This window comes from Nicotiana tomentosiformis, chromosome 8 (assembly GCF_000390325.3).
Source record: "Nicotiana tomentosiformis chromosome 8, ASM39032v3, whole genome shotgun sequence".
NCBI classification, from domain to species: domain Eukaryota; kingdom Viridiplantae; phylum Streptophyta; class Magnoliopsida; order Solanales; family Solanaceae; genus Nicotiana; species Nicotiana tomentosiformis.
The window spans coordinates 10,195,234-10,220,971 of NC_090819.1; the positions used below are offsets into that span (position 1 = coordinate 10,195,234).

A 25,738-nucleotide genomic window follows, 5' to 3' on the forward strand; every position below is an offset into this window, starting at 1 on the left:
GCCAAACACACACGCAAGTATACGAAGTCGTTAAGTAATAAAGTGACTAGAAATCAGATGTCGAATTCACAAGGACTTATGATTAATTATTAAATAAATTAGACGATCCTAAACTATCTAGAAGTATTTGATTCTAAACTAATTAAAATAAAGAAAAACAAACAGTGAACTTGAACAAAAGAAGAGCAATTTTTTATGTTATTAATATGATGAAAACGATCTAGGGTTATGAGTTATCTAACAATCCTATTGTATTCTTCACTTGACTTGGCTAATTAATTTATCTGGTTTATTGGTTGACGAGGTTAATATTGCTCATAAGAATATGTCGATCTCTTACCCGCCTATTCAAGTTAACCTAACACATATACGTCTATAGAGTTAGAATCAACAAGAATATGTTTATAATTCTCGTATAATAACCAAACAAGCAATTAGCATATGTCTATCCTAACCGCGAATCTATTCTCCGATGCCCAGGTTAAAGGACTTGCTCTACTCAATCCTATATGTAATCCATAATATTCACTTTCGAGTTCAACTCTAGATTCGTAGATAGTATTTAATTGGTGATCAAGCAATCAAATAATTAAGCACATAATTTAATAAATAAACCAATATGATAAATCAAGAAATAGAAATCAATATTCGAATAACAATAATCATGGAAGAACCACAAATCAAGAAAGTAAAGTTTAGCTCCACATAGATATGGTAGCGAAATAATAAATCATCCAAAAAAACATAGAATTACTAAGTTTGATAGATGAAGAGATGAAATCCGATATCCACAGTGGCTTCGTGTTCTCTCTCGGTCAAAAGAATATAAAAATTATATTTAATAACTATTTAAAGGTATAGAAAAACAAAATTAGACGAAATAATCAAATCAAAAATTAAAAAAAGACAAAATAGCCTCGAAAAACAATACCGTGCGTCGAAGCGCGTAACCCAAGGAAGAACCTCGTGTTACGCCGCGCGTCGCGAGCTTAAACGCGAGGAAACAATCTCGCGTCGCCTTGCTTCTTCAATTTGCTGCTTCAGGTGGCAAGACTTTACAGTTATCCACGTAACCTCTTGAGCTCTCCTCTTTGTTTTTGTATGTCATTCGTCTTCACGTGCTTTGGAATCTTCCAACCAATTTTTATTTATAACAACCTTTGGAATAGTAACGTAACTTCATCCACACTTAACAAATTCATTCTATGTCATTATGTGAGCTTCCTTAGTTGGTAAAAATACTTTTATGTACGATCGTTTAGCTTTGGGTTTGAATCACGCTGGAAAAAAAGTGTGAAAATACTATAAATCCTTTTAATTTGGTAGGGTTTGAAAAAAAAATCATAATTCACCAAATAATAAATAATTAGTTGTATACGGTCAAAACCGGTTTCGATCTTCGTATGATTAATCAAGATTGGAACATAATGGACCGAAGGTCATCTTCATAATATCGGGTATGAGATTCGAATCCAGGTTACCGAGCTCAAATTTCTGGGACCGATCAAATACCGAGCTCGAACATATATAGTTCAAAATAAACTTGTATACTAATTGTCAGTTTCGAATTTCATGTTGTATTCCATTTAATAACATCAAAATAAGCTCCTCCCTGCAGACAAGTAGGTCAATAAAATCACAAATTCACATGCCATTTGCACAAACAAAGAAAAAGCACAAGGTATTAGAGTTCTACCCGAATTGTCAATTTAGTCTTTACAAGTTCAAGAACATATGTCAGTAAAGGACCAACAACTGAAAAATAAGTATTAATGCTTTATAATTTTGCAGGTTTTAACCATGGCACTGAATCATCAATCCATCAATATTCAACTAATAAATTTAATTGCAAATAACTGCTGCTGAAGAGTGTTATAAGTCATCATTATATTTTTCGATTATCAAAAATAACATTAACCTTTGTTACAATCCTCACCAATTATGTTTCATATGCAATAATACATATTTCCTGCAACATAATAAATAGGAAGGGAAGGACCTATGTGTTTCCTAATGAAAACAAGGTTTTCTGGTAAATTTCAAAACCCACTGCGTCTTGGCAAAGTCCAATATTAATTCTCCTTTCTCTAAAGCATTTTCCTTTTAGGTCATAGAAGACAAACCTATTTGACCAACCGCCAACTATTATTTCTTCATTCCATGTCCTCAAGATAGGTGAATTACACCCGAGCCCAACCAAATTGATGCTACACTCCTTCACCCAAATGCAACTTATTTTATCTTTAAGTATCCACAGGTCTAGAGTTGAACTCCACATATCCATATCTGGCAGGCAAAGCATCCCTTTCAAATCCACCATTCTCAACTCCATAACCTTATTATAAGATGATGGGCAAGATATAGTTAGAAATTTTCCATTTTCAAAGTCAAATGATAAAATTTGATCGCACAAAGAATTCATATTAGTCGGCCAATACATACATTCATTTACTAGCAGTCCTGGACCATACGGACCACATGGAGGAATCTCAGCAATTTCTTTCCATTCACTAGAAATAATGCCATTTAGGGTAAGCACCTTGCCTCTTAGCTGAGGTTTCCAATCATTAATCTCGGGATCCCCATTGAAAATACGCACCACTTTATATTCCTTAGTTGAACGAAGATATCCAAACCCAAATTTGTCACTTCCATCAAAAACAGTAGGTGAACATTTCGGCAATTCAAAGAATTGTTGCTTGACAGGATTGCACAAATACATGCGATGATCACCCATTGAAAAGAAAACTAAACCAGCGGAAACATGGAAACCGGAAAGGCCGGAACATGGGAAACGAGATAAAGTGACAGCGTATAACTCATTGCTTTCTCCCTCATTTCCTTCCATGTCGACTGAAACAAATCGTAGTCTGCGCCTCCTTGACTGTGGCAAATAATTGAGTTGCATAAAAAGAAGTTGGGAAGTTTCCGTTGAATGTTCCAGGTGAGAATGAACGAACAAAGGACTAGCAATCAAGTCATTCCACGACTTTGATACGCACCTTAACATAGATAACGTATTCACCGGGCATCTTATAAAAATAGAGCTTATAACATCAACAGGTAGATTGTTAAACTCATTATTATTATTCCCCTCCTCTTCCTCTGTACTTTTCCATAGTATTGACTTGTTAGGCTGCAATAGCATCAAACAACAGCACATATTACGATAATTTCAATTAAACCCAATATCATTCAACAAAAAACTTCAATATCTAAACCCTTGACAACTTGTTTGGATATATGGTTGTTATGTGTCGTTTCATAATGTATCGTATTATATTACATTGTACTGTATCGTTTTAATATATTCAATGCTTGGATATATAGATTGTATTTTTTGTCATCGTTTTATAATGCCATGCACCAATATTACGAAGAATAAACTTGAAATATTACTCATAAAGAAAAAAAGATATGAATAAAGTAGAATATAAAAAGGTAGGGTAAAGAATAAATAAAATTGTACGTGGACCGTGTTAGTTCGTTTTTTATCAAAACCAAACCAAACCAACTATACAGGTTTGGATTGGTTCGGTTTTATCGGGTTTTTCGGTTATATAAATATTATTCAAATCTTATTTTGTTAAAGTTAGAGATAAAATTTGATAAGTGAATATATGCTCAGTAAAACAAATGACAAACATTGTAACACATTATAGTTATTTTCTTAATCGTCTAATAATAGTTTTATTGATGTATGCTTTCAAGGTTAACCGAATTTAATAATTAAACATAAAAATCAATATGAAACCTAAATAAAGATATTTAAGTTTAAAATTATTGAAATACCATTTCAAATTCGAAAAAGATATAAGAATTAAATAGATATTGACATATGAATGTAGAAGAACAAAGAGAATAATACTTGATAAAAAAGTAATGATACAATCCATTATTAAAAATAAATAAAATGGAAGCACTTCATAGTTCTATTAAATAATAGATCATATGATCCTATGAGAGGTTCCCAAATATTTTTAAATATTTTTTTAAAGAAAATTCTATATAAAGACTTAAAAGTATATATAAAAATTATATATTTATATATCGGTTTGGTTTGACTTTTTTACTCAATACCAAACCTAATCGGTTTTTTAATCAGTTTGATGCGGTTTTCCGATTCGTTTGAACACCCTTAGACGCGACCACACCAAATCGACCGTTTACATAAAATGTCACTTTTCGTTATTATTTAACAATATGATACCATAACATTCAAAACAAATATTGTATTTAAAGTAATAATGCGATACAATATAAAATGTAACCAGTGGCGGACCCAAAATTTTGTGCAAGCGGGTTCAATCTTAGAGGTACATAATTTTAGTCGTAAAATAGTAGTTGTCAAGTGGATTCAAATAAAATATTTATACAAAATTTACGCAGCTTTAATACTAATTTATACATATACATAATATTATTTTTTGACGAAGTTGAACCCGCTTGCCACTACTTGCGTCCGCCACTGTATGTAACAGCCATAAATATTGTATCAAAAGAAGTTGCTACCTTTTTTTGCAGTTTCCAGTTCTGAAATTTTACCCGTCTACCTCGAGTAACAGTAAACTCCTTCATAGTTTCAGTATTTTTTTGCTATGCCGCAAGGAAAGAGATGAAGGAGAATGTGGGAGGGCATAACGATATAAATAAGAAATAAAGCCAAGGTTTTGTCAATTGGGTCGACTATAAAAGTACGACGCCGTCACAACTGGAAATTGTTTTATTACTATAATTACTTTTTCCCTACAATATCTATATCTATATTGTTTATTTTTTACTTAAATTTTATATTTATATTTTATATTAGAAATACGAATAGCCTTAGCGAAATATCATTCGTCTTTTTTACCGTTTAAAAATAGTCATTTGTGTATTTTCCTAATATTTAGGAATAATTATTTAATTAATTTTCTACAATTTAGAAATAGTCATTTAATTTTCCCTAAATTAATCATTCCTCTATATTAACAATCTTGGAAATTTTTATATTTTGGAGTACTAAATTTCTCCTTCTATGTTTAGGAGACTTTTCTTGTAGTCAATAAAATTTTGCGAAAGGAAAGTACACTAGAAGAGTTTGCCGTTAACTCCATATATATTTTGGAGAATTAAAGTTTTCCTTTTATATTTCGGAGTATTAAATTTCTTCTTTTAGGCTTAGGAGATTTTTTTTGTAGTTAATAAAAATTAATCTAGGAATATTTTATATTTTGGAGTAGGACTTTTCTAGTAGTCAACAAAATTTTGCCGTCAATAAAATTTTACCAAAGGAAAGTAGACTAGAAAAGTTTGTCGTTAACTCCATATATATTTTGGAGTATTACATTTCCTTCTCTACCCTAGCAAAATTAGGTGTTAGTTAAGACGCATTAGTTGGATTTTATGCTATTTCATGGTAAAGAAGTCATATTACATGGATGAGATGTAAGTTACCCAAGCAACAACATAGTAGAAAAGATCATCCCTGACAGAGTTAGTGGCGATAATCAACATGAACTTCTTCATCATTTAACAAGCTAGTAATTCGTTTTTCTTTTTTTAGAAAGAAACATGCTAGTAATTCTTTCTTCCATTAACAATAATATGAAGTGCACCTTCTTAGAACATACTATTAGTCCTTCCCGCCAGTGGAATTCAACGTTATACCATAATCAAATACTCAACAGTATTTGAATCTACCAACAAAACTAAAAACAAGTAATCAAGTGTCACTACATGATCCATCATCCAAAAATACAAGTCAATCAATCAATGCCATATGAATCCTCTGTAATCATTCTACTCCATTAAGGCACAAGCCATGCCTATTCATTATCGACACACAGGTAAAGGCAGAAAATAAATTCTTGAATGCTAAATTTGCTGAATAATCAGAGAAACATGGTCTGCTGGAACCACTACTATGAGTATATTTTCTGATATAACTTTTGATTCATAAAAGGGGATAAGGCCATGTCGAAGATGCCACGAGTAGGGTGTGTACAAAGAAAACCGATAAACCGTACCAAACCGATAATCCGAGTCAAACCGGGAAAAAAATCCGATGTGGTTTGGTTTGATTTGGTTTGGTATTGGAAAATAAAACCCGACCATAATTGGTTTGGTTTTAACTAAAAAAGTCAAACTGAAACCAAACAAACCCGATAGTACATTTATATAATTTTTAAAAATATATTATACATATAAATATTTATTGTAATGTAATTTATAAATATTTCTTAAACTTTTTCACAGTTTTATCTTTTAACGTATTATTTCAAATTTAAACTTAACATTTTTTTATGGTAAATAAATTTTATAGCCCATAAATGTAGTAACTCAAACAAAGTTTAAATCAATACTAATGCTAACAAAAGAAATTCAATTCAATACTAGGAATGACGAAAGTGTTGGATAATTATTTGTGTTATATTGGTTTAAAATGAAAATGCATAACTTAGTTTATCTTTTTCTCTAGTGATAAGTTATGTAATTAATATTAGTACTTATTAGCTATTCTTATTTTAGCATGACCTATATAGTATTTTTAGATTATGTTAATTTTCATTATGGCTTATTAATTAGCAATATTTGTTTTATGTAATTTTATTATTTTATCTTTGTTATTGAATATTTTAGTATAATGCTATGACTTATCTCATATTATTGTGTTAGTTTCTTGAAAAACACATTATATAGTTGTATTTTACTAGAACTTAAGAAAAATTTGGAGCACAAGTTACATATTTTATGATATGAAGACTTTACCAGAAAAAAACCAAGAAACTCGAGAAAATTCGAGATTGAAAAACCCGACTTTGTTGGTTTGGTTTGGTTTATAAATTTAAAAACCTGACACCATTGATTTGGTTTGATAAATTAAAAATCCGAACCAACCCGACCTATGTACACCCCTAGGCACGAGCATGTGTCACACTTCAAAACAGACCCCATTATTCATTAAAGGTAAGTCAATGATCATCAACTATCATCACAAGTAATGCCAGAAAAAATCCGAGTGGTAAACAGAATAATCAGAAAAATAATGGCCCAGAGAACAACAAATAACAGAACAGAAATATTACATGCTAACCACAAGGAAACAAAGTACCCTAAAGAAGTTCTGTAAGGATTTCAAGTCACCTGTGCCAACCTTCCCAGGGCAAAGGCTGACATTTCCCTAAGTTGAGCATCAGGAGATTGGAGCATCTCAATTAGTGGGTGGTACAGCACCTCTTTGCACAATGTGTATCTACAAAACCATCACAAAATATTAAAGCATAAATCAGATAAAGTTGCTTTAAATAATAATAAATCAAGAGTTTTACAACTCTTCGTGACATTAACAGAGTACATTGGTATCATCAACCTTGCAATCTGTGTTGGTTGCTGCAAATTGTCCAAGCAATAAAGCAGCTTCCCTTTGACTCTCCGAACAGGAGGAACTATCATATAAAAAGACTTACCATAAAGAGGAAAAGAAAAAGCAAATCATAAAACATCTAGGTCATATATGGAATACTGCATATGATAAGCAGCTAAGAAGTAGAAGCTGTACATGACCAGCCACTCAAATTACTAGATCCAACTATACCTAAGCAACCCAATGACAGGTTGTAAAGCTCCAGCAAGAACTTCCTTTTTGATATTTGATGATGAGTGCACCAGATTTCCATCGACTCCAACCTGTCATGCCACAATTTTGTTACATCTAAGGATGATTATCACTTGAAGCATTGCCAGAACTTTATACCTAATTAAATATGAAACAAAAATAGAAATAGTATTATGAACTTGTAAAATGATGCCTAACCGCTTCATACTGTACGGCCGTATCTTTGGACCGCAGCAATAGAATAAGAATAGGTAGTACATTGCAATCAACAATCTGAAATCAATTTGGAGAAATTATCCCATTAGAACAGATAATACAAGAAGTTCAAAGATAATTTCCATAAACCAGAATGAAGCTACTAACCTGATCTTTGTTTTCATCGTTTTTAAATGCCAAAGTTCGCAAGGCTCCTGCAGCTGCTCTTTGCACCTACGAATCAACAAACTCAATCAATTCAACAAGAGGAGGAATACAACCTTCAATCCTACATATACAAAATACAGATGAAGTATGAACAACATGTCTTCTTTTGAATTTTTTTTTTAGAAACCCAAAATTTCAGAGAACAAAGAAATTAACCTGCTGCGACTTTTAATGCTGTTATTAAGATTGGTGATTGCATCAACTGCTCTCCGGATAACACCATTGACTGCACGAGGTTTTGTGCTTTATTGTGCCTCTTCAGCAGATCCACAAGATGGGGCAGAGCTCCAGCATCAACAATGAGTTGCTGTTGCTCCGGCTGTTTAAAGACACAGAAATAGTTAAAAACAAACAATTAATAAACGAAGGTACATACAGGATAGACTAGAAATCCAAATTCCTGTTGAGCGACAAAGAACTGATAAGAAACACAAGTATGCAATCATTCTACTGTCATTGCTAATGCATCTTTTTCAGAAGTGGCAAGAGAGTGTGCACAATTAAACCAAATGATACATGCAAATATGCAAGTAAAACCAAAATACCAATTGAAGTGGAATGTATTCAATAACAAGACATAGCTTCTATTCTGTAAGCAAGGAAGCTAGTGTATTCAATAACAGAACATAGCTCCTGTATATGCTGAAGTGCAGAACTGCAGATATTATGGAGCAATTCAAAGAACATAAATACGATTCCAGATACTAACTTTTATTGCAAGAAGCCCAAGTGTAAAAGCACTTCCTTTCTAGATCTCATGCTTGTACGGCATCTGTCCACTATCTCCTAATTCACTCCCGAGGGACGGCACCTTAGGATGCTTCACCAAAGCTGGAACAGCACCACAGTCTACAGCCACATTCACAAATTCCTCTGCAACACAAAAATTCTCAAATATCAAAAATCAAACTCTTAGTCCCAAACTGATTGAAATAAACTAATCCAATTCTCTACATGTACACAGGGATGGCTCTATCTCAACACTTTGCCGTATTCAAACTTTACACAAGATCTCTGAATGCTATAAATTGAAAAATAAAGAAAAGCATAAAGAAAGAAAAAATGAGCACAAAAATGTTGACACCGCCGAAGCTAGTGTAGCAACTGATGAGATTGAGGGAACTATATTTTTAGCAACTGAAACTAGTTTCAGATTAGACAATGAGTGGATTTTAGATTCCGGTTGTTCATATCATATGTGTCCTAGCAGGGACTTATTTTCTACATATGATTCAGTTGCAGGTGGAGTTGTCCAACTGGGTAACAATATTACTTGTAACGTTATTGGCAAAGGTACAATTCGGTTTAGAATGCACGATGATGTGGTGAGAACTCTCACCGATGTTAGATATATTCCTGAGTTGAATAAAAATCTCATATCTTTGGGCACTTTAGAATCCCTTGGGTACAAATTCACTAGTGAAGGTGGAGTTTTAAAAGTTTTTCAAGATGCTCTTGTGATCATGAAAGCACACAGATCTGGTTCGTTGTATACTTTATTGGGCTCCACTGTTATAGGCCCTACTGCAGTTTCGGTATCAGACAACTTGTCTGATTTTGATGGCATTAAATTTTGACATATGCCCATTGGGGCTTTTGCGGAGAAGGTGAAAAAAATTTACTATATCAGCCAAAATTAGGTCAAGGTGGAGATTTGTAAAAGGTGGCCTTATTTTTAGGCTTTTTATTTGTGAGACTTGTTGGCACATTTGGAGCCTTTTATTTAAGGCCTTGTTGGCCAAATAAATGGCCTTGTATTTTGAGAGGATGTGGCCAATTGTTGGCCAAGCATTTCTTTCTTCTCTTCCTATATAATGAGGATTCTCTACTCATTTGGAAACACACCAACAAGACTTGAGTCTTCATTTCTTGTTTCTTCCGTTCTTCCTTTATTAAGAGTGTTTTGTATGAGAGTTAGTGTTGCGAAGCACTTGTTTGAACCATTTTCTTTGGAGTGATCTTGTGAGATTATTCTCTTAAGGTATTTGGGATTAATTAGAGTATTTACTCTAATTTTGTATTCTCTTTTGTACTTTTATTGTTATAGTAAGTGGATGTAGGTAACTTTGACCGAACCACGTTAAATTTGTGTCTTCTTTATCTACTTTAATTGTCGTTGTTATCAACTTCCATTGTCTTTGTTATTGTCATTATACCGTTGTTTGGCTATATTCCGCAATACCCGGGTTCCCGATACTAACATAAGTTCAAAATTTTCAGGAAAAAAAATTAAATAAATCTAGTCCGAATTAACTTCAAACAATTAGTTGAATCAACTCTCGATAAGCATAAAAGTGCATGTAAACTGACAAAAGAACTGATCGGGTATAAATGAAAAGAGAAACGAAACTTTGAGTTTTACCGTTCTTAGCTAGCTCGAAGAACACGTGAATAGCACGTTTTTCGGAGGCACGATCAGCTTCAATTGAAGAGAAAGTAGGCTCGAGAATGTCGACCTGCGTACGGATCTCAGGAGAAGAGAGTTAGCGATCGTCTTCGAAATCTACGTCTAGCTTTCTCTTCAACCTTCTTCTACTCCACGAAGATTGTTTGCTCAGCGTGTGGGAGAGTGTGACACAATGTAATGAGTGTGTGTAGTGTGTGTGCGGGGTAGTTTAGGGACATAAATATTAGGAACTGCTCCATGTGCGTTGAAAACAAAGTGACTGGCGTTTTGGGTTTTTATGGCGTTTTCGGAAAAAATGGTTTGAACATTTTGCTGTCTCCCGCCTTTATCTCCCTTAAGAGTCTTTTAACGGGCCAAGAATGGCCCAGAATACACAAACCCAAACCACCTCATTTGGGCTGGTTAAGCCTATGGGCCATAGAGTTTTGACATCTTTGAGGGAATTGTACAGATAGCCGATTTCCGGACTTCCATTTAAGGCATAGCCGAAGTCAACTTCAGACGCGTGAGTCTGAATTTTAAAAAAGAAATTTTATCAAATGTTGATACCTTATATATTATAAATAAATACCCTTTTAAAAAATTATCTCTTATAACTACTATCTTTTAATTTTTATAACAAAATATCTATTTATGATCAATTTCTACCTTTAAGCCATTAAATTTATTGTGTATTATTTTTCTCTCCCTCTCTCCTCCTTTCTCTTTCCTCTTTCTTCTCTTTTCCCCCTTATTTTTTCCTCCCCGGCTTTTAGAGACCCTAGCAGGGGCTATGTTCCGCCAACAACAGATCCGGTCGGCGATCACTTCCCCCCTTCCTTGTTGTGTCACCCCTACCCCCACCCCCCTCCAGCCGGCGATACCTTATTCTTTTTCTGAAGTGATGATTACATTAGAAAACCATTTGGTTTCCAAACGTGACGATCTAAAATAGTTGAAGTTGAAAAACTCTAAGATTCAACATCTTCCATGCCATTTTGAATGGAAAGTAGAGAAGTAATTTTTTTGCTTAACTACTTGTTATTCAAAATTCACGGTCCAACTAATTCAAATTCATTCTACGAGATTATAAGAAGAAGATTTCGACAAGGTGGAGGAATGCGAAAATAAAACGGCAAAAGAAAAAAAAGAGTAGCTGCTTTGTCTTGAAGATTCTGTTACTTTTTTCTTCATTGTATTCACCGTCTCGCTGTATTCCATGAATGTATTCATATGTTTTTGAAATTATCTAATTTATGTATTCAAATGTATATATGTATTCAAATGTATCTGCAGTATGCACTCATATGTTTTTGCACTATAGATGACCTGCTATACTTCATGTATTCAATGTATTGTTATGTATTTAACTGTATTCAATGTAATTATATAATTTCAATATATAAATCTATTTGTAAAGATACCACTAAAAAATATTTTAGTAAAGATACCACTAAAAGAAGAAATGATGGATTGAATCTCTAAAGATTGCTCTTTTTTGGGGTGTTTTTCGGTTGAGAATCTTTTCTATAATTGAAAATTCAATTTTTTTTGTGTTATAATTGAGTTTGTTGAGTTATATTAGGAGTCTATTGCGTTAATTGATTCACTTACCGTTTTTAAACATATGAAGACTTTTTTTCGCAAATTCCGTTACTGTAGTTACGAATACAGCTCGCAAATACAGTCGAATACATTATATGCTTAGCTGGACTCCCCTTGTTTTCTGCCGAGTTTTGCTACTATATTCATGAATATAGTAGCAAAAATACATTGAATACAATCTATAACAACTGAAAACATAGCTATAGGAAGTAATTTAGTAAATGGTAGCTATAACAAATTAATAATCACTAATATAGGATTTAACTATGTCCTAACTCTTTCCCTTGTTTTCTCATCAGTTGGAGTAAGGAAAATTTACAAGAAAAAATATGTTTTTCTTCAACAAATTTTCTATTTTTTCCCCAAGAATTTCAAACATCCCACGAAATAAGAACAATCAACAAGATAATCGGAGCAGAATTGGATATACGAAGGAGATTATCTGGTACAATATTCTTACATATGGTATATATCAGCCAAACATTGCTATTATTTCCAACACAGGTCAGTAAGCAGGAAGACCAGACCCAGTCTTCCAATTATACAGGTAAATCACATTCTTTACAGCCCAGAATGAAACAAAGATAGCTAAAAGCATCACCAACCTCTGGATATTCCTACTCTTCACATGGACAAGAACATGAGTGATAAAGGCCAACAACAGCCCGAAAATCGTGTACAAGAACCCGACTGTAAACCCCTCGCCCCCTAACTCTAACTGCATCCCAAATCCTTTATAAAAGAAAACCAACTTTTTAGGATCATCTCTATCCACCACAGCAATTGGTATTTTATTGATTATGTTGTACATTGTCCCTGAAACACTGAAGAAGTACAGGAAAACTGACCCCGCCATCCATATATGCTTGTTATGTAAAATGGTGTTTCCAGCAACAGTCTTTTTCACTAGAAATGGAGTCAAGATTAGCCCCAAAGCGATGATAATTATCTTTTGTTTCTTGGAAATGAAACCTGGCCGTTGTATGGGACCAACAGTGAGCTTAGTTTTAGCCTCGACGAATTCTGCCATCGATTCAGCATGCCCAGAGAAATCTGAAGACTTCATTCGAATAGAATCCCTTTTGAAATCAGTAGCTAAAGGGGGGACTAAACATATATAGGGGAGAGACTTGACTCCAAATAGAGCAAAAGAAGCTTGTGATTCTTGAAACACAATGTCAAAGAAAAACAGTTTCTTGTTATGTGGATTGTTTGTGTGGAATGAGGAGGAGAGAATCAAGAACTCTTTTTTACGACTTGGAAGTGAAATCTCTGGCTCTGAATGTAGCTTCTGTGAATCGAAGAATATAAGGAAAGAAAATGGCCTAGGGACAGGTATCGATAAAATTCGTCTAAGTAGTTTGTTAGAAAGGTGAATAATACCGGTGGGAGATTTAGAACGAAGGATGATCAATTCAGAAACTAAATCATCTGAAGTTAAGGGATGATTTTCGGGTACGAGTAAAAGGAAAGTGAAGAAAAATGATGTTGTGTTGTATGAGATAGCCATTGTAACTGTTAATTCTGAATGTTCTGTTTCATACAATCACCAGAACTTTTGTACTGTTGATTGCTAAACATTTTGCCCATACTTAGACTCCACATGGTGTGTTCCTAATTAAATTTGTCTATTTTAGGATTATGAATTCAATATTTAGCATTTAATTCTGGATTTACTACTACCTATTTATTATATTAAAAAATGATCCTATTTATCTGGACTTTTAGCAGCAAATCTCCATCTACACCTAAATTATGATGTTAATGACAGTCTTTGCACTATTGAATTTTACGTGAGGCTGAAGAATCTTTTAAATGCAGATTATGTCTCCTTGAAAAGCTAATAAATAGATTGTTTTTGTTTAAATTCCTACCCGATGTCCGGTAGCCTATTTGGGTTCTCACTAATCTAGATTTGCACTTCGAAGTACTACTTTGAGGGTAAAACGCTTTTTACCGACGACAGCTCTATATCCAAGGCTCGAACCCGAACCACTAATTAAGGATAAGGATTATTTACTACACTATGATAATCTTTGGTTGTTAGTTAATAAATAGATAGAAAAGCTAAGTTACCCTCTTAAAAGTAAATGCTTCTTTGGTAGAAGAGAAAACAAATCTTAATAGATAGATTTTATTGTTTAAATTCCTATCCAATGTCCGGTAGCCTATATGGGTTCTAGCTAAGAAAAATCACTTGGGGGTAGAGCGTTCCCTACCAAAGACTACTCCGTATTCAGGGTTCGGACTTGAACCTCTGATTAAGGACGAAAAAGTATTTACCACGTCACGATAATCTTTGGCGGTTAGTTAATAATTAGATAGAAAAGCTAGGTTACTCTATTAAAAGTAAATGCTTCTTTGTATTTCCTTTGGTCCATTTCATTCCTTTCGATGCAAGGCAAAGTAGACAGAAAGATGAACTATAATCCTTTTAATGTTAGACCAGCCACCATAAAATTAGTAAAGGATATTGAAGGGAGTTTGATAAATATTTGAGAAGCTATATTATGTAACTTTTATAGCTGAAAGTTTGTCAAAAGTTTTTAATGTAAAAGTTAGGCGCACAAACAAACATGTGCTTGATATTACACTAATAGGCGCGAACACATTCAGGAGTCGTTTGGTACAAAGACAAGTTATGGAAAGTGTGTTTGCAATCAGGCAAAAATCCTAGCAATTTCACCATTTTCAAGAATACTCAAACAAACTGAACACTCAATCGGATTAGTAATTGCCTCATCCGTGTCATGGTCATCACTTTGCTTGTAAACAAATATTGGGAGTGAAGCTATAATAGATGGATCAAGTCCACTTATTAGCTACCACTCAGCAATAATACATTATTTCACTTTGCTTTTTAATCTTAGGAAGACTCATGATCCCCGCCTTGTCAACATAATAACGTGCACGACCAGCAGCTAAGTGGGCATAATAAGCTGGTGCCACTGCATATAAGAGATGTAATTAGTTAAAGAATAAAAACACCTGAATATAACTCGAAAGAGAGACAAGATATTTATAAACAACAATCTAGGCGCAAAACTAACCGATGGCAAGCGATGATGTGCACCTTGCATCCCTGAGATGAACGGAAGTTGATTACAAGATATTCAAGCATACAAGGAAATTAAGTTCAAGATATTACCTGTAACACAAGTTGTATGTTAAATCCTGAATGGTTTCTGCATCGAATCCATTATCATCGCATAAGACGTGGTAATGCGCGGGATGACTAGTACCCTGATTTATTAATAGTAGACATCAGCGTATGAAGGAGCATACAACTGGTAATGAACTAAAATAACAACTTTACCTCCATGGAACCATGGCTGCACAGATAAAAATCAAACTCCATAGGGTGGCAAATCTTGGTATCTACTACGGTACCTATTTTTAAAAAATAGTAGCAGTCATATGATTAATTATTCATTAAAGTACTCATACAAATACAATTTCATATGCTTCTATTACCAGATACTAAGAACAAAATTATGAAACCTGGCAAAATGTTTCCACTCTTGGGTATCAACTTGTCATCAGCCGGAAAAAGACGTGTCTGGTGTCTTTTCTGTACTACCACAAAGGTAAGTCGGGGCTTATACGTTTCGCCGAGTGATTTACATGCCTAAAAAAAAGGTGAGCTTTGCATGTAAAAAATATGTATAAAGATGAGTTGATTCATCAAAATCAAAAACTGGCGACAGATCCCAAGACAATAGACAGGAATTTATACCATGCGAATAGCAGCTACTTCTTTTTCCAAAACCTCACTGAACTGACTTTCTCCCACTCCATCTCTGTCATTCACGGCAAAGTTTGACTGGATCATAACTTTGAAAAGGGAGACAAAATCACGAATCAACAGGAAAAAAGACTTACCTATAGAAGATTATTCTTTGAGGACATATCCCTGTAGACTCTTTAAAAGCAAGTAGCAATTCCCTGGGAAAAACAATTAATTTCTAAGACAAGAACTATGGTATGGAAAACACAATGTAACATTATAACCAGGGACTTTGTACCTAATCATTCCAGCACCAACAGTCTTTCCATCATTTGTGTCTTCTTTGTACAGGTCCATAATGATCTCTTGCCTACTGCTCTGTGCAGAAACCACACTCCTATATTTAGTAAGCTCTGGCCAATCCATAGACGCGACCACCTATAAAAGAAAATATTATACTATTAGTTCCGCGGGAAGAGCATAAGCAACAATAGTAAAACAATTTATAATTAACAGATGTTAAGTAATAGACTTCACATACTGCAGCTATGGATGGACTACAAACATCTCCTGGTGAAGGATGTGACACATCAGAACCAAAGACAATAGTTGGGACAGCAGTGAGAGCCAGTATTGCGTGCTGCAATACGAAGTTTCTTCCACCTACCTGAAGTAAATTGCACATCAGAATTTGGTAAAGGACTGACAGAATGTCTTTTAAAAACGCACAGCTTAATTAGCAAACCTTGACGTTTATCTTCAGTGCTAAGTACTCAAGGTACCGCTCAATAAACTCTGTATCTTTGGAAAATGCTTTCTTTGACTGACAGCATTGGGAAACAAGACCAAGTCTAGTTTCACATATAGTTTTGATCTCTCCTGAAAAGATAAAGATGTCATTCGAAGCGAAATCACCATTAAACCACATAACTTCAATCTTTATCGTGAATGTTCCTATTCCTTATCAGTAATTCGAACAATCTTTATCACTGACCATAATATCCTGAATCCTTTGGTAGAATCACAATTAAAAGCTGAAGAGGTGTCTTCCCAGACTCTTCAACGATACCGACCAGAGTTTCCTCTATTTGACCAGCATCAGCTGAGCGAATAGGAACCAAAGGATCCTTGTTGAACTTCTACAACCAAATACAACAAGACTAAGAATGTGACATGATAAGCACAAGCAAATACTTACAAATTATGAAAGTGACATATTGCCTTACCATTCCTAAACAGCGACACATTCTAATCAGTGATTTGCAGAACTCCTCTGGCTGTGACGATAACTTAGTCCTTGAGAAGCTGACACATGTCCAGGATGTTACGCTGCCACCATCGATCATTTTCTAGAAAAAAAAAATCACAGATCGAGACCTAAATACTAGCAGTAAAATAATGTCACTGATTAAAAAAAAAGGTAAAGAACATTAATAACCAATATGACAGATTTCGACAAAATGGCAAGAGATGCATATGAAACTCAGTTCGTGTTCTTTATGACTTCTGAGTAAACCCACTTTACATGCACGAAATGATAAATAGTATAACTAATATCAACGTTAACAATAATAACAAACAGAAATGTTAGAACAATATTACTCCTCTAATGAATCGCTATATAGTCAACTAATATACGTGACTATCGAAGAACCTTGTCGATCATATTCCAGTGACCATCCTCAGGCAGCACTTGTATTTGTTTCCCTGATTCAAGATTATACGTCAGCTGCAAGACCAGAAACAATGAAGATGTTAAAATCCCATGAGCTAACGTTTCAATGAATCCATAGATGCCTAAAACAAGCATAGCCCAAGAAATTACCTGTGGAGTCGAAAGAACATGTGCATCAATGGTGGTGAGGCCATTCTGAACCGAAATACCGAATTCGTTCATCATCAACATCATCTAATTAAAATACAGATGTTAAAAAGCATGTGAAATCAATCATAAGCTTTGAACAAAAACTCCTTAGATGAATCACTATTTACTCAGAGGATAACTGAGACTGGCTATTGAAATACCTTGTCAATCATCGTTTCATCAGCATTATCTTTTTGGGAAGGCATGTTCTCAGCATCATAGATATTAGACTTCACAACCTACAGGAAGAAGCGACATCTAATTAAAAACAGATTTTAAAAGCATGTGAAATCAATTGCGAGCCGGACTGGTCTTATGTAAGACATATGTGGCGTATACATGCCTTCTTAATAATTTTCTCTTTATCAGCTGGTTTTTGACAATTTGCTTTTCGCATCCCTGAGACTTGCTTGGCATTTAGTGTACTTCTATATCTTTGTCCCGGAGCAATTTTGAATAACTGAAATTAAATATATGAGAAAGGAAAAAAAGTACATGAAGAGATAATAGCCATAGAAAAGTTGAAAAATAAAATGAAAAGATGCAGAATGACAATAAGAGTAAGTAACCTCCATGGGAATATATTCAGGAGTACTCTTTCGAATCTGAATAGCAGGCAAATTTGGGTATTTCATTTGAGTCGGGTAGAGTTTACTGTAGCGATCGAAAAGAGATATCTCCCCTTCGGGATCATGGGAGACCCTTAAACAACATAATCGTCAAAAATTAGTCGAAAACACGAAAAGTTCCTGTAAAGAAACTGTAAAAACAACACAAGAAAAGTAAAACTATTTAACAAGGCAATAACAATCTAAGAACATATTCTTTTAAACGAGTCATACCAACGTAGAATATATATATAACAACATGGGATGGTTGATGGCAACTTAAAGCATATTAATGTTTAAAGCATCAAATAACTGAAACCATAACATACATTAACTCTACCGCTGGTTGATCCGACAATGCATAGACTTTGTAGCGAACGACACGACCCTCGTGAAGCATCTCCACCATAAGATCTTTCAAAAGGCATATGGCCTGAAATTATGAAACTAGTATCATCCTACATATCTTAAATTTGCTTAGAGAGAGTGATTTGAAGTCTTCAAATTGTGGCTAGAACATAGCAATAAACAAATAAGCAATTTTCTGGTACCTTGATACGGTCCTTATCAGACATAATGTACCCACTAAGATCCCTGACTTCAAGGTTCTTTGCAACAAATTCATATACATCTATTGTCTGGTAGAATGGTCTGGCTAAACTATCTGGAGCATAGTAGCAGGACAAGGGTTTTAGAGGAAATTATCCAATAAGATTGGACAAAAGAAAGAGGGGGGGGGGGCACTTACTAATATTCAAAGACAGCCCCATCTGTCTTGGCCGAAGGCTCTGAAAATAGCCAACCCACAATTCTAAACCTTCAGTTAGGGAACGAGGATCTCCCAACGATCTATCGAAAAATGAATCTCCCACTAATTCGTATCTACAATTGAAAGAATTCAGTTTAGACCTATATATTATCATTTACTATCATTCAAAAGTAAATGAAACGAATAAGAAAAATGAAGGAATTATACGTGGCTAATGGTGGTGTTTGAAGCACCACATTCAGAGCTTTTATAGCTTCTTGTGGATAGTCCGTTCTTGACTTTTCTATGAACTGATTCAAACTGGTTATATCAACTTCTCTAATAAACTTGAAAGAGACTTTGTATTCCATTAACCACCTGAAAAACAAAAAACAGCCCAAAGGTATTCATATTGTAGTGTTTAAGAACTCAAACACCAAAATCAAACTTACTCTTTTCCACCATTAGTTCCAGTAAGCTTGACATCAAAGTCTTCAGACTCAAATGGAAGCCGCTTAGAAGTGTAAACACAGCTTTTACCATCATATGCTAATTTGTGTTGATTCAAGAGATGCTTAGAGTCCACATAGAGCTGGAGTATAACTTTTGTTGACCATTTCTTTGACCAAATCTCGGGAGAGAATTTCACCTGAAAGTCAAAATTTAAAAGTTGTTTAAAAACTGGAGAATTCGACATGCAGCATTGAAGGATGGAGTAACAAGATAAAAATTGAAGCAAGTGGAGCTCACAAAAAGTATGAACTCTTATTCACCAAAAGCTATGACAAACTCTAATATTGGTCCATGATAACACATCTGCTTTTCATTAAAAGACCCTAATACAATGACATACACACATGCTAAACATATAGAGGCTCACATACAGACTAATAAATATCGATGCACATTTCATATTATCCAAAATACAGAGACACAAAGACACTTCAATGCTATATACCTTTACACAACAAAAATATGGTGTTCCAATTTTATTTACACACACAGATTCATTGACAAAAAATACCGTCATACAAATGCCATATACATATATTATACATAACAGAACTCTAGAAGGATATACAAAAATAAAAAATAATATATACACAGAGACACAAAAACATACAAATGACTTACGCTGACTTACACACATGTAATAGTACTCACAAAAACATAAAAAAAATGACTTACACAAATGAATCAGGACTTACTTCGTAGAAATACATTTTAACCTCCTTTTGCAGCTGAGTGCAAAGAAGATTAGCTCTCACTTTACAAGGAACTCCACTTCTACCGTACCCTGGTCTCCTCGGAAGCTTTGACGGCGACTCATCAGTTTTTATAGGCGCCTTATCAGTTTGTACAGGCGTCTTATCAGTTTTTACAGGCGACTGAACTGCTTTTGACGGCGACTGATCAGTTTTTGACGCCGAGCTTTTCTTCCCTTGGACAAGTACATGCGCATAAGACGGCCCCTCCTTCGAAAACATTGTAAGGAAAAGCCTTCTGAAACGCCGGAAACGCCTAGAGAAAGGAGAAAGGAAATAGGGAGAGCGGAGAGAGAGAGAAAAGGTAGAATGTAGGCTGCAACTTAAAAAGAAGTTGGGATTGGTGTGTCTATATATATATATATACATGTATTTGCACGTGGAGAGAAGAGAGAGAAAAGGTGGAATGTAGGGGAAAAGCTGCAACTTAAAAAGGATTTGAAACGCAATTTCTTTCTTACTTGGGGAATAAGCAGCCGTCAATAGTTCTTCATTTTTTATTGGAATATCGTCTAGTCCAATTTACTTTAATAAAAACATTTCTTATTCTTGGCAACTAAATGTTATAGTAGTCATTTATAGTAGGCTTTTAGTCCATGATGGAGTTGGACTATGTTATAGTAGTTTTGCATGCTTTCTCATTCTTCCTTTCCTTAATTGTGCAAGAAGTTATTGCTAATTAGTATAGTATTGTAACAACAACACTAAGCAGTGGCTTGTCCATGCAATACTAAGCAGTAGTTTTGCATGCTTTCTCATTCTTTCTTTCCTTAATTAGTATTGTAACAACAACACTAAGGAATAACGAGTATAGTGGCTTGTCCCAAGCAGAAAACAAACTTTATTAAACCCATGAATAGTACCGAAAAGAGTATATCAAAATGCTAAAGGAAGCAAATTAATCAAGAAAAGCAAATAGAGAAAACTCATGAAAAGAACACACTATGGTGAAATTTCCTTAGCTAAGTCTTGAAAAAACATACTAGAAATTGCAGATAACAAACATTAACTGTTAATTCCAACTCGTTTGATTACATGAAATAACACTAAATTATGGAATATTTATTTGTTACTCTTTTTAATCAAGCAGGCAGCGTGCTTAGAGATCTAGCTTTAACTATTCCAAACTATTTTCTTCCTTGTCACCATAATCATATATGATCGTCCATGCTTATCTTTTTTCGGAACCACTATATTATGACTTTGCTAGAACAAATAAAATCACCAAACCAGATCACGCACTACAAGAAAATGCTTATTTTGTAGGGGTTATTTTGATAATTTGTGGCGATTTACAACCCCCACAAAATGAATTGTGGCAGTTTTTAAAAATGCCACAGTTATGAGTGCCACGAGCTATACTGCGGTAGTTTTTTGAAACCTCCACGACGACCCCCACAAATTGAATTTTAAATTTGTGACGGTTTACAAAAAAAATTAGCGATAGTTTATAACCCCCACAATATGATCCCACTGATTTTTAAAAAAAAATTGTTGGGCCTTATAACCCCATAATATGATCTCATTGTATAAAAAATATCTAATGGTCTGTAGCACTATTCCATTACAAATAACCATAAAAACAAACATAAAAAATTTCACTCCTTGTCAAACTATATTGATACTAACCAAGGTAACTCAAAATTTACACGCAAAACATCAACTCAGCTGATACAAAAAGTACAATACAAATTGTCGAACACAATGGAATTTTGCTACAACATTGTAGAACAAAATAAAAGCTACAAGCTGTTTCACCGGAATGTAGAAATGGAAAGAGGAAGTTTGTCATTCAACACCGATGAAAATCTCCTGCCTCCTTTGTTAGGTTCAGAATCTAGAAAGCATTAATACCAGCATAGAAGGTGAATGTTGCTGCTACTTTTTGCAAATGTTGTAACAGTTACAAGGTAAATACCTCTTAGGAGAGAAGACCAATGTCAACTCATAGAATGAATTGTAGTTTTCAATTTCAACCTGCACCAAAAAACCTTTTCTTTATGATGAATGACAAAAAGGAACTTGTTCCTCTCAATGAAGCAATACTTGAGGTTATCTGATCTGTATTCATAGTGCTAACCGATTTCATATCCATGTTTATGTTGTGTATGAACTGAAATGGAAACAATTATAAGCTGAAGTAAATGCGTACCTTCATGTTTTTAGTATTGAGTCATCTATTAAACAAACTGATGATTTTAATGCGTACAATGGTGAATCTTTTAAACACATGATCTGAAAGCACTTTGAGAAAAGACGATGTCATGCCAAATTGCTATCATCCTCCAATGGTATATGATCTGTAGAAGTAGCAAAGGCCCAACCAATATACATGATTCAACCCGTAAAACGTTCAGAGGACATGAAAAGTACTTACAGAGTTTTGTTAATAAGAAATCTCAAGCATATTCAAATCAACTACGTGCAGGGGTTACATTCCCATCCCATCTGAGACTATATCATGAACTTTCATGCATTTTCAACAAGTCACGAGTCAATTAAGATTGTCCAAAATGGGAATAATCATGCAGAATCAAATACGGTGAGTTGAACATCAAAGTATACGTAGAATAGTGAATATTATGCTATTCCAATAGTTAAGAAAACTATTCAAGAAGCTTGCAATATCAAGAAAGAAGATAAAGCATAAATCATGCCACATGCCTAGAGGTGAGAAATAAACGCAATGATTCCTGAGTAAAGTTCATTCACAAATACAATTTTCATTAAAATTGCATCAAATAAGTCTTATATCCAAAAACAAGGAAAAAGTGAAAGTAAACTTGGCATCAAACTAGCGAGCCCAAGCCATCTAATGTTACTGCAAGTCCTATCAAAGATTAATGAATAGTGACCATGCTGATGTATATCTTGCATAAAAAAAAAATGGACTGGTAGAATACTAGTGTTACAAGAAGCCACGTAGTTGAATCTTTTCATATAGCAAAGATTTTTGACAGGTAGAATACTAGTGTAGTAAAACTGGGATTTTGTTACAAGAAACAAAAGATAAAATAATGTTGTTTGATTTCATTCACAACGAATTGTCAATATCATCATTAGAGAGCCAATCATGAGTATTGTTTCTACAAAGGCATCCAATGTGAATAATTATAATCTAAAAGATAATAGAGATTAATGCACTCTAGTATACGAGACATTAGAGGTCAATACATTCTACTCTAAGAGAACCTGCAAAGAAAGAAATCTCACTCGTTATCTCATGAATTCATAGTGAAAAGTGAAACAGTAAGGTATTTTCCGGATCGACTATAAGGCGAAGAGTAATCCATGTTTCAGAAGAAATTACATCCAGCAAAGCTACACAAGCAGAATAGTGTTTCACTAATATAGTCATAAATAGTACCATGTTGGATAAACAGATAGGCACATTGAATTTTTAACACAATCTTACCACGGTGACAGTTCATACATATATTTCTTACAACACATTTTCCTAGTGGTGACAGCCACGTAGTTGAATATTTTCAACCATATCATCAATCTAAAGCAAGGAATAGAACATAGAAGCAGATATTCTACCTCAATGTTCTGCACACTGTAAACAAAGAATCCAATAGACAAGCAAAAAGGGAAACAATGCTCTCACAAACAAATGGCAATAAGGCATCAACTTAATAGACATTACTCTCAAAGGTAAATTTTTATAAGAAGCAATCAGGCCAATAAACATTACTCTAGATCATTTTTAAAGTTTAGATGTAAATTTTTATAACGAGCATTGATTGGTACTATGGTAAAAAAAATATATTAAACTAACCTATTATCACATAAATATAAAAAAACATATTATCAAAGGTAAACATTCACTGAGTTAAAGATATTAGAGATAACATTCTAGTCTAAAAATTTCACTAAGCATCACTAGCATGGCCTAAATTAACTCATCCATAACCCTTACCTAAAAAAAAAAAAGGGCAAAACATTCCTGTCTAAGAGAGTCATTCCATGCAATAGTCTAATAATCTGACTAACAGAAGATAACATTCTCAACATTTCAATTATATAGCATCCAGATTATAAATACAACTTTATATGACAATTCAATATGATATCGAAAAATAGAGTTGAAAATGAAAGCTCTGTAGTATTTTTGAATGCATAGAGGAGTCCAAAGTGGTTGAAATAACATTCTCCATTGCCAGACGAACAGTTAAAGAATCTGAAACAACAACAACAATGACCTAGTAAAATCCCACTAGTGGGGTTTAGTGAAGGTAGTGTGTATGCAGACCTTAACCATACCCCGAGGGAATAGAGGCTGTTTTCGAAAGACTTCCGGCTCAAGAAAACGAAAAGAGACAATATAAGTACCACCAATAGAAATCATAGGAAAAATAACATCATGAAAATGAGAAAGTAGATGCAAAGCAAAGGGTCTGAAAATAAGCCCTAAACATTTAGTCTTCATGAAAATTGAAATTTTAAAGAGAAAACCTCTTGAGTTGTAGTATCGGTTCTCAGCATCAAAGTCATGTTCATCGGGTACCTCGTCTGAGCACACGAATCCATACTCCATACCTGCATCTGCCAAACACACACGCACACACAAAAATCGGATAAAAAGTGCAAATTAAACATAATAGAAACAAAAAAATTATTGAGTAAATTACCAGAACCAACCAATGGCTGATTTGAGGTGAGTAGGAATAAAAAATAGAACAAAATAGAAATTTTGAGCTGTGAAAGAAAAGAGTATCTTCAGTTTCTCGCTCCAAAGTTTCGTAAACCCTTATTCATCTAGCTTTTATGAGGTGGCGGATGTCACGATTGGGGGGAATTGTGAGAACCCCGGAACTTTGATTAAAAAAGAGAGGGAGTTAGGGTTTGGTTGGATTTGTAGAGTTTAGTAGAATGAGAGGGAAAGGGGGTTAGAAATATAAAAAAATGAGAGGGAAAGGGGAAATAAAGGCCCGCCAACTTAAAATTAGGCAAATAATTTTATTACGGGGGTTTTATTTTAAGAAACCTCCGAAAATTGTATTAGAATAGTGAAGGCTATCTGAAACGCCGAAACTGAAGCAATTTGCGGAGGGCACTATTAACCACTGCAATAAAACCGTCGAAAATTAACACTTTTTTTGTAGTGACGTAACACTTTAAATTGGAAACATTAATTAGCAGAGGCATATTAAGGATTTTAATTCGATAGGGTTCAATCTCTATGTATTTACTATTGAACTCATTATACAATTAACATTATAGGTTCAAAACGTGGTATTTATATATATATATATATATATATATATATATATATATATATATATATATATATATATATAAGCTCTGTATTAAAATTATTGGATTCACACTACTAAAATATTGGCTAATTTCGTCCAGAAAAACCGACCGAAATCGATCGAAAATTGAGAAAAAGCAATCGATTTCCGACCGCTTTTAATTAGTCGGAAAAATTATGGTCGCTAAGGTGTTTCGATCGAAATCGGTCGGAAATTTCAATGCGTTGACTAACAGTCAAATTACATTTACCGAC

The 25,738-nt window shown here is 34.1% G+C and overlaps 3 protein-coding genes across 10 annotated transcripts; all 3 read right to left on the reverse strand.

Annotated features, from left to right (window-relative positions):
- Window positions 1-1,870: 1,870 nt before the first annotated feature.
- On the reverse strand, window positions 1,871-8,888 carry LOC104116495 (F-box protein At3g07870-like). 3 transcript variants are annotated; one of them, XM_070182058.1, is made up of 9 exons: window positions 8,730-8,888; window positions 8,177-8,339; window positions 7,961-8,026; window positions 7,796-7,870; window positions 7,577-7,668; window positions 7,352-7,427; window positions 7,126-7,234; window positions 2,443-3,136; window positions 2,083-2,335 (listed from the first exon to the last, which is right to left on the reverse strand). In XM_070182058.1, the coding sequence occupies exons 3-9, from the start codon at window positions 7,975-7,977 to the stop codon at window positions 2,244-2,246; spliced, it is 1,155 nt and encodes a 384-aa protein (XP_070038159.1). In that variant the 5' UTR covers window positions 7,978-8,026; window positions 8,177-8,339; window positions 8,730-8,888; the 3' UTR covers window positions 2,083-2,243. The 3 variants fall into 3 exon arrangements, with proteins under 3 accessions (XP_070038158.1, XP_018633291.1, XP_070038159.1); XM_070182057.1 differs by having other exon boundaries at window positions 1,871-3,136; XM_018777775.3 differs by lacking the exons at window positions 7,126-7,234; window positions 7,352-7,427; window positions 7,577-7,668; ... (2 more) ...; window positions 8,177-8,339; window positions 8,730-8,888 and adding an exon at window positions 4,513-4,691 and having other exon boundaries at window positions 1,871-3,136.
- Window positions 8,889-12,516: 3,628 nt separating this feature from the next.
- LOC104100068 (probable dolichyl-diphosphooligosaccharide--protein glycosyltransferase subunit 3B) lies at window positions 12,517-13,521 on the reverse strand. The gene has a single exon (XM_009607230.4). It carries the CDS (start codon window positions 13,519-13,521, stop codon window positions 12,517-12,519), a length of 1,005 nt encoding a protein of 334 aa, XP_009605525.1.
- Window positions 13,522-14,569: 1,048 nt separating this feature from the next.
- On the reverse strand, window positions 14,570-25,270 carry LOC104100067 (protein argonaute 5-like). 6 transcript variants are annotated; one of them, XM_070182062.1, is made up of 27 exons: window positions 24,858-25,269; window positions 24,682-24,771; window positions 22,376-22,523; window positions 22,142-22,200; window positions 20,167-20,479; window positions 19,411-19,607; window positions 19,187-19,336; window positions 18,959-19,092; window positions 18,762-18,874; window positions 18,540-18,643; window positions 18,172-18,304; window positions 17,946-18,062; window positions 17,764-17,841; window positions 17,564-17,647; window positions 17,393-17,467; window positions 16,965-17,087; window positions 16,733-16,877; window positions 16,484-16,617; window positions 16,280-16,405; window positions 16,037-16,176; window positions 15,894-15,956; window positions 15,748-15,811; window positions 15,513-15,639; window positions 15,328-15,401; window positions 15,160-15,254; window positions 15,062-15,093; window positions 14,651-14,959 (listed from the first exon to the last, which is right to left on the reverse strand). In XM_070182062.1, exons 3-27 carry the CDS (start codon window positions 22,379-22,381, stop codon window positions 14,841-14,843), a joined length of 2,805 nt encoding a protein of 934 aa, XP_070038163.1. In that variant the 5' UTR covers window positions 22,382-22,523; window positions 24,682-24,771; window positions 24,858-25,269; the 3' UTR covers window positions 14,651-14,840. The 6 variants fall into 6 exon arrangements, with proteins under 6 accessions (XP_070038165.1, XP_070038163.1, XP_070038161.1 ...); XM_070182060.1 differs by having other exon boundaries at window positions 24,479-24,771; XM_070182059.1 differs by having other exon boundaries at window positions 23,437-24,771.
- Between the last annotated feature and the right edge of the window lie 468 nt (window positions 25,271-25,738).

Bases quoted from the DNA above. Each gene is read 5' to 3' on its own strand.
- LOC104116495 (XM_070182057.1), bottom strand. The intron at 7,235-7,351 runs GTTGATGATACC...ATGGTTTTGTAG, and splicing joins CAACCAACACAGATTGCAAG to ATACACATTGTGCAAAGAGG. The intron at 3,137-7,125 runs GTGACTTGAAAT...ATGCTATTGCAG, and splicing joins CCCTGGGAAGGTTGGCACAG to CCTAACAAGTCAATACTATG.
- LOC104100068 (XM_009607230.4), bottom strand. From the start codon at position 13,521: ATGGCTATCTCATACAACACAACATCATTTTTCTTCACTTTCCTTTTA.
- LOC104100067 (XM_070182063.1), bottom strand. The intron at 17,842-17,945 runs GCATGTATACGC...TTCTTCCTGTAG, and splicing joins AAGAGAAAATTATTAAGAAG to GTTGTGAAGTCTAATATCTA. The intron at 15,640-15,747 runs GTATAAATTCCT...CCTTTTTTTTAG, and splicing joins AAGTAGCTGCTATTCGCATG to GCATGTAAATCACTCGGCGA.